Below are 8,510 nucleotides of genomic sequence, written 5' to 3'. Positions count from 1 at the left end.
TATATTCAACTTTAAAATAGCAAATTACTAAAGAAAATTCAAATCAATAGTTGCCAAAACCTTCTTTGATATTAAATATTTTTTCGATCGAGGCTCCGTAAGAATGACGTGGGATATGATTGTGAGGATGTGTGAAGTAAATTTAAGCATATATCAGTTATTTAATCCTTTTTTCTTATGATAAAATATGAATATTAAGCACAAGAAAAGGTACCTTTCTCCAAATAGAAAGGAAGCAAGGAACATTAGTTTAACAAAATCCATCGCATTTTGCTTTTAATAAGTCTGTTTAAGAATTCGAAAGAGAAGAAAATATCTTAAGATTATATTTTGTGGCCAAAGAGGGAACCACGTGATCGAATATGAACTTCTCTCCGCATAAATGGGACAAGTTTATTTGATCTGATCTGACCGGTCAAAACATATGGGCTCAGGATACTTTAATATAGACGTGCATATAGAGATGTTTTAACCCTGGAAATGCGAGACTACCTAGCAGTTTCGCGATGGACGGACACAAAGAGGAGAACCCCCATTGGTCCATCAAAATCAATGCGAAAAAAGAATGAAAACTGTATCACAACTCAGAATACTTAGTGCAGATTTTTATTAAATTTAAAGGAAAGCAACATTACAATATCTGAATTAAAAAAAAAAATCTTATAGTTTGTGTTTAGTGTAGGCTTACTTAAAAACAAGAGAGTGTCCAAAGAAAGGTTGATTTAGTATAATAATACTTTCTCCGTTTCAAAATATAAGATGTTTTACAGAAGTTTTTGTTTCATAATATATGATGTTTTTAAGTTTCTATGCAATTTTTAGATTAGTTTAATATTTTATATTATGCACTATTGTTTTTGGTTAAAAGGAAAAACTTCTTAATCTGTCTGGTTTAGTTAAAACATACTATAATATTAATCTACACTTAAAAGTAAAAGTGAAGAAGGAAGAAAGGTGAAGTGGAAGATTAATCTACACTAAAAGTAAAAGGAAGAAAAAACGGGTCAAACGAATGAATCGTGCGAACCGAAGACTGATTTTCTATAGTTAACAGTTACTAAATTAAAAGGTCATGCATAGTAATCATGACTTTTATCATTAAAAGGTTGTTTACCTTTGCGTGTATATTTAGAGATTTATAATCCACAGTTAAACGTCAGATACTCAGATGCATACCAATAACTACAAATCTGATAAGACCTCTAGACTTTTATCAAAAATTTGTAAAGATCGTGCTAACTTTCTCTACTTCATTTTCTTTTGTTTTCACTTTGCTTATTAATCTGTTGCAATAGAAGCCAAACGATGGGTTGATTTCTTTTCTTCTTCTTTATTGAGTTGATTAACTTTTCTTTTGCTTTTGTTGTTGATTTAATACTCCACCATAATAACATCAAAAAGTGATCAGGCTTTTTGGTCTCGACCCGTAACATACTTTATTGAATTATGGTGGTGGGGTCCAAAAAGCCAAATAATTACTGTAGAATGATAACTCGTGGAGGTAACTCTCAAAAGCTCCTCCTCTCTTCTCTCTATCTGTCTATAAAAGCAACTCCTCTGATCATCATCAGATTTAGATCATCACACTTCAAAAGCAGCGTCACAACGTAAAGTATAAAAAACAAAAGAAAAGAGAGAGAGAGAAATGGAGAGTTTCCCGATCATCAATCTCGAGAAGCTTAATGGAGAAGAGAGAGCAATCACGATGGAACAAATCAAAGGCGCTTGTGAAAACTGGGGCTTTTTTGAGGTATCTATTTCACCTTTTCCTTACAAAGAATATATATATATATACAAAGCTGAAAGCTCAAACTAATGGAATTATTAAAACGGGTTTTTTTTTTCTAATGGTAATTAAAATACAAACAGTGTGTGAACCATGGGATTTCGCACGAGCTTTTGGACAAGGTGGAGAAGATGACCAAAGAACACTACAAGAAGTGTATGGAAGCGAGGTTCAAAGAATCCATTAAGAACAGAGGACTTGACTCTCTTCGCTCTGAAGTCAACGACGTTGACTGGGAATCCACTTTCTACCTTATGCACCTCCCCGTCTCTAATATCTCCGATGTCCCCGACCTCGACGACGATTACAGGTAATTTTTATTTTCTATACCGCTCCGTAATTTTACCTTAACCGGTTACAAGATCCCAGATTGGTACAAGTTACGTTACGTGACAACCTAAATATAATACGCTTATTTATTAATGAGTAAAACGACGCCGTATTTGTTTTTTTTATAACAGGACGTTGATGAAAGAGTTCGCCGGAAAGATAGAGAAGTTGTCGGAGGAGCTATTGGATCTGCTGTGCGAGAATCTTGGATTAGAAAAGGGTTATCTGAAGAAGGTGTTTTACGGTTCAAAAAGCCCCACTTTTGGAACCAAAGTCAGTAACTATCCACCTTGTCCCAAACCGGACCTAGTCAAGGGTCTCCGAGCCCACACCGACGCCGGCGGCATCATCCTCCTCTTCCAAGACGACAAAGTCAGTGGACTTCAGCTCCTTAAAGACGGCGACTGGGTCGATGTTCCTCCGGTTAGGCACTCAATCGTTGTTAATCTCGGTGATCAACTTGAGGTAACCAAACCGTACTAAACCGGACCAAATTGAATTTAGATTTCTGAAGATTAACATTTTGGAGTAATTAAACCAGGTGATAACCAATGGGAAGTACAAGAGCGTGGAACACAGAGTGATATCTCAGACAGACGGAGAAGGACGCATGTCGCTTGCATCATTCTACAATCCGGGAAGTGACTCTGTTATTTTCCCGGCGCCGGAGTTGATCGGGAAAGAACTGAAGAAGGAGAAGAAAGAGAATTATCCGAGGTTTGTGTTCGAAGATTACATGAAACTCTACTCTGCTGTCAAGTTTCAGGCCAAGGAACCGAGGTTTGAAGCCATGAAATCTATGGAAACAGCCGTGGCCAACAATAATGGACCATTGGCCACTGCCTGAATAAAGTTACTTTTACTCTATATAGTATATACTAATAAATATGGTCATTATATAATGTTATTAGAAACTTTATTTTTTTTAATAATGTTTATGTGGTATACGTCCTGTTGTACGTTTAATAAATGTTTGTTTATATATGGGAATTAATATTTCAGTTTATAGAGTTAATGTACTTGTTTTAATTCGTTTGTAGTTTATTAGTATTAAGGCAACTAATTAAATACAAGAATTGTGTTTATTACTAAAAAGGGTTTAGAGAAGATTAGTAATCTTTTTCCTAGAACAATAAAAACCTAAGAAGCTGAGTGATACTAATGTGCGTCAATATAACACTCATAACAACCAGAGGAATGCTCAAATCCGGGGGGCAACCAAAACATGGAAGGCTCAAAGTGACCAAGATGAAGAGCAGATTCAAAACATGTAACAGCATCATTGACTTTTTGGTAACCAGTTCCTTTACGTCGTCTTCATTTTCTTTCCACTCTCCACACATATCCTCTCTCCTTCGACATCGTCAAGTTTCGAGAAAGAGCCAATGGTCTGATCATATCCCTCTTCACTCTTCTTACACTCGTCCCAAAGAGTGCGCAGCATCTCTCTTGCATTCCCACCATACATCTCCGAATAGACTCTAACGTATGCCTTTGCCATTTCTCTCTCTAGTTTGAGTCCTTCGTCACCAACCCACATTCTCATGAACTTATGCATCGCCTTTACATCGGGTACCGCAGCATATGCCTTCAAAACATGGTTTGCAGTGACATTGTCGGGTTTCACTTTGTTGTCTTCCACCGTCTCATACAATAGCTTATACCGACCATGTTTGGTTTTCCTAGCTGGCTGTAAAGTGAAATCATCGAGTTGAACGGTGAAGGATTTGAGAGTAGTCCGAGTTCTCTCATCTTCTTGAAAGTGGACTCGGACTTTTCCAGTGTTTTCTCATATTTCGTGTACAAGGTCAAGAGCGTGGCGTAAATAGGGGTGCTTTTGAAAAACTTCTCTGCTTCTTCCAAACCCAACACTGACTCAATTAGATGAAGACGAGCTGCATAATCTTTCGCAAGAAGAGTACACACCTTTTTTTCAACCGTCCTTTTTGATGCCTAGTAATATCACAACCAAGAGCACACAATTTGGTTTTAACAGTACCATTAATAAGATTTAAGGTACACAGATTGAAAGATCAGGTTTTATATAAAAAGAACCTCGAGTTCTTGAGAGAATCGACTAGTATCTGGGAGACTCTTGATGAGCAACTGTTTCTCCTGTTGCTGCCATTGATTGAGCAAGGGTTGCGAAGAATGTAAAGGCACTTTGATCCGAACCTGCAGAGTTTGGCTCCTTGCCTCTGGTGGCCATAGGGTTGTGTACCAAAGGAACAAAGAACTCTTGTAACCGAAAGCATGAATGCGCTGTGCGTGTTGTTGAAAAATCGGAGTCATGCTTTTTTTAGTTAAAGTTATAAATGATTGATAACACTCCACTGAGGAGTACTGTTTCCAAATTCATGACCCAACAACTATCTCACTTATAGCTAAAATTGCTAGTGGCCTTTGCCCTTTGGCCTAGTTAGGTACCTGGTTTCATATTCGTGACTTAACAACTTTTCTCACGCATTTAGCATGTCTTTTACAATAGAAATAATAAATGATTAATTCCGTAGATGATATATAGTACAAAAATTAGTCTACTATGAACAAATTATTTACAAACTGATGGTAGTACTCATTTATTCACGAGAGTACTATGAACAAATTATTTACATACTGATGGTAGTACTCATGTATTCACGAGAGTACTATGAACAAATTACTTACATACTGATGGTAGTACTCATGTGTATTCACGAGAGTACTATGAACAAATTATTTACATACTAATGGTAGTAATCATGTTCTGATGAAATGAAATATAAGTATGATCGGGAGTCCGTTAAGCAACATTTGGGATAACCCAAGAAAATATATAAAAAACTTCCTAGCTACGTACACAAACCTCCTCTATAATTTACTTTGTATACGTATTTTATCTACCTTCTTAGTAGTGCTTACACTGAGCAATAGTGGAAGAAAAAAGAGTAAAATCAATTTTATCATAAAGAAAATTAAACCTTTCTTTTTTTTTTCTCGAAAAATTTATTATTGATTCCAGGGAAAGGTAAAGAAAGAGAAGAATGATTCCTCCTCTGGAACTGTAATATGATTAATCTCTTCTTTTGATTTGCCTTTTAATCCGAAGATATGTAGCTTCACTGTTGTTTACCTGATGGAACAAGAGAAAGACATAGGAATATGATTGAAGCTTGAAACATCGAATGTCTCCATGAATCTTTGATCTGAAACTCTTGCTTTTGCTGCTGCAAATCGCTGGTACTCGTCGAATATCGATGTCAAACACCATTGCTGGAGTTTTCTCAAGCACCCTACTAGACAACCAGTCCTATGCTGCAAATTCCAGATTCCCACTTTTAAAATTTCATATTTTTGACTTCAATGGTGGAGCCAAAAGATAACTTTTTAAGGATTGGAGAGAAAATATTACCTTGCCTCGCTTACAATGAATCAGAACAGGATGGTTTTTCTCATCTGATGAATTTAAAATGAAGATGTTGGTAAGGAACGAGTTAGAGAATTAAAAAGCATAAAAAATAAGTGTGTGTTCTATATGATTCATACTTACCTAGAAGCAATTTGAGTGCCATGCGGATTTTGTGGTCTGGAATATTCACAAATGGCTCCTGAAAACAAAAGAAAAAAAAGTGGCATCTTTTTTTAGAATTGTAAGATTATATGTCAAAAGAGTCTAAATTAAGCAGATTAGGATAAGATAAGGCAAATTAGTAGGCAAGGTTCATACACAAGCAACGTGGAGAGAGACAACCATGTAAAGATTCATCAACAGGACAAAATCTACAAGTTATGAAGCATTTCATATGTGATACCTTTTACTGGTTGCGTACTGAGAGAAAGATTCCTAACTTTTTCTATTAAAAAGTTATCCCCACACACAACAACAACAACAACACGGAATCAACACAAAGGTCAATTGTAAGACGAATCTATGGGAAAGATAAAGCTTAGCAAGCCAAGAATATCAACGATAAAGGTTTCCTATCAAGATCATAGCTGTCACATTAAGCATAAAGAATCTGATCCAGAAACAAAAACCAAAGTCAATGAGATCCAACAATGTGAATGTGGAATATAGTTTCCAAAGTCCTTCAAATAAAATCATTACAACAGGAAGAGAAAGCCACTTTAGTTTTTCTTCTTTAGTGTAAAAGCAAAATAAGGGAACTATGGTCGGAAGCATCTAAACGACTCCCCACATAAAGAATCTCAGTAGAAGAAACATGAGACTATCCTAGGAGTAGAATCTGCAGGGCAAGGTGGATTCTGTGGGGAAGAGAATGATAGCTACCGCATACCAGAGCAAGCATATTTACTTTCAACCCCTCTTTTCAATTATCAAGATTCTAAATCAACTCAAGTTAGGTTCGTACCAATCTCTTCAGAGAAATAAAATGTTTTGGCTTCTTATTAGTGATACTGAAGATTTTGGGACTAAACACATCTACATAACTCGTGAGGGTATTAAGTTCAAGACTCTATGTTAAAGTTCAAGACCAACGTTTGCCCAAACATAAGCCACTAAAACATAGAAAAGGAAAGTAACTAAAGGTAGGTATTAAACAACAGTAACCGACCTAAAACGTAAGCATCCATCAGTTTCCCAACAATTCCTAACCTTATCTAGATTTCAAACCTTACAGCTAATATGGACACTTTCACGATCAACAAGTTTTTACCATTAAAAAAAAAAGAGGTTAACTTGCGCACCATCAAGAAACGCTTTTGCTGATGTATGATTTCATAAGATATCATATCTGTATATAAAAAAAAGGTGCACACTCAAATAACATGAACCAAGAAAACAATATAAACAGAAAGTAAGCTTTTTGAGTAGTGGATCGTTGACAACACTTGCAACAAACAAGCAGCTCAGCAAAATTTTGTTTGACGTAGTCCATAATCTAATTTTATAAAATAGTTAGAGACTATAAAGGAGCAAGTGGTAACAGTTACTGAAGGGGCAGAAAAACAAAGAGTGGGACCAAAGCAGTGGAGGTCAAGAGAGACGGAAAGAGCCAAAGAGGCAAGACAATAAAAGAAAGATGTGTTCTTTTCTGGTATATATAATAACTCATTATAATAAAATATGGCTTGGAACAAAGTGCCCATGAAGGATCAAAATTCAGGACACACAAACCGTTTTAGTAGTCTCAAGTAACAACAACAATGAGACAGGACTTTAAGAACAATTAGGCAACAAATTGAATGAACTTTGACATATTCAACAAATAGTATTGAGTTTCAGTTAATAAGTTAGTTAATATAAGTATATATATATACCAAAGTTTTCGAAAGTCCATTAGTAGTTAATGAACCCTCTTTGTAATGCTTAGAACTCCATAAATGCAACCAAATCTCGTTGTCTAAGTCAGGAACACATGCAACAAGATATTAATTTTTTCAATTCAGAGAATTCTCCTAGTGAAGTAGGTCTGATCATCCATCCCGGGAAATATCCAAGTAGGAAATTTTAGAAATCACAGAACAAGCCATATCAGGTATAAGAGCAATAAAAAAAAAAACAGAGACTTCAAGAACAGAGAGAGAGAGAGAGAGAGAGACGAGAAGAAGGAAGCTTACCTTATTGCCTTCAATGCCAAACTGGAAAAGCCTAATTCCATTGGATTTAAGGAAGTGGAGATTGGTCTCTGGGTAAGGCTCAGGACACAAGTATCTACAGCAAAATTCGAAAACAAAAACCTAAAATTAGCAATTCGGAAGCTTGATATACATATAGAAAAAAAGAATGTAGAAGGAGTTAAATTATAAATATACATGATTGAGCGGAGGCCAAGAGTCTGGAGAAAGGAGAAGTTAGCTGAATCAGGGAATCCAGAACGGAATATACCGTTATCGACCATGGAGAAGTTGAGCGGCGGAATTAGGTTAAGTTCTTCGCCGGAGACAACTCGAAACGTATCATCAGCTTCACCGTCATCCGGAGACTGAAACCGGTTTCTGTCAAACTCCGAAACCTCGATCGTGCGGCAGACAGCTTCTTCACCATTCTCCTCCTCCTCCGTAGGAGTAGTAGTCATCATCTTCTTCTCCACTAGCTTCATATTCTGAATTGGGAATTCTGAAAAAAAAAAAAGGTTGAATCTTTTAGGGGTGAGATGGTCGTTACGTAGCGGCGAGCTTTGGGGTTTTATATAGACTCGCTCCCTCTTTGTGACTGTTATTAAAATCTCTAACAACGAAAAAAAAGAACGCAACATGATGATGGTCCAAGACTCGTTATTTATTTTACATTTTTTTCCTTTTTTTATTTTAAAAAGAAATTATGACTTTTTTAAATTTTCTATAAAGGTTTTCCGTTTATAATTTTTTTTATTGTCGTCAATTTCGTTTACAATCTGTTTAGTGTAACAAAAAAAAAAAAAAAAAAAATTACATATATGATCCAAAGGGA

General features: G+C 35.9%; 3 protein-coding genes across 3 annotated transcripts; 1 reads left to right on the top strand and 2 right to left on the bottom strand.

Moving 5' to 3' along the window:
• Positions 1,623-3,126, top strand: LOC104762852 (1-aminocyclopropane-1-carboxylate oxidase 4-like). The gene is made up of 4 exons (XM_010486251.2): positions 1,623-1,750; positions 1,870-2,096; positions 2,248-2,581; positions 2,658-3,126. The coding sequence occupies exons 1-4, from the start codon at positions 1,646-1,648 to the stop codon at positions 2,961-2,963; spliced, it is 972 nt and encodes a 323-aa protein (XP_010484553.1). The 5' UTR covers positions 1,623-1,645; the 3' UTR covers positions 2,964-3,126.
• LOC104762845 (putative pentatricopeptide repeat-containing protein At1g43010) lies at positions 3,266-4,504 on the bottom strand. The gene is made up of 2 exons (XM_010486240.2): positions 4,172-4,504; positions 3,266-4,069 (listed from the first exon to the last, which is right to left on the bottom strand). The coding sequence occupies exons 1-2, from the start codon at positions 4,406-4,408 to the stop codon at positions 3,740-3,742; spliced, it is 567 nt and encodes a 188-aa protein (XP_010484542.1). The 5' UTR covers positions 4,409-4,504; the 3' UTR covers positions 3,266-3,739.
• LOC104762842 (probable tyrosine-protein phosphatase At1g05000) lies at positions 4,555-8,291 on the bottom strand. The gene is made up of 5 exons (XM_010486239.2): positions 7,874-8,291; positions 7,679-7,772; positions 5,646-5,703; positions 5,508-5,551; positions 4,555-5,410 (listed from the first exon to the last, which is right to left on the bottom strand). The coding sequence occupies exons 1-5, from the start codon at positions 8,158-8,160 to the stop codon at positions 5,225-5,227; spliced, it is 669 nt and encodes a 222-aa protein (XP_010484541.1). The 5' UTR covers positions 8,161-8,291; the 3' UTR covers positions 4,555-5,224.

The sequence above is a fragment of the Camelina sativa genome, chromosome 3 (assembly GCF_000633955.1).
Source record: "Camelina sativa cultivar DH55 chromosome 3, Cs, whole genome shotgun sequence".
Taxonomy (NCBI): domain Eukaryota; kingdom Viridiplantae; phylum Streptophyta; class Magnoliopsida; order Brassicales; family Brassicaceae; genus Camelina; species Camelina sativa.
The sequence above is the reverse complement of the archived record's forward strand: the minus strand, read 5'-3'. Positions and strand labels throughout refer to the sequence as shown.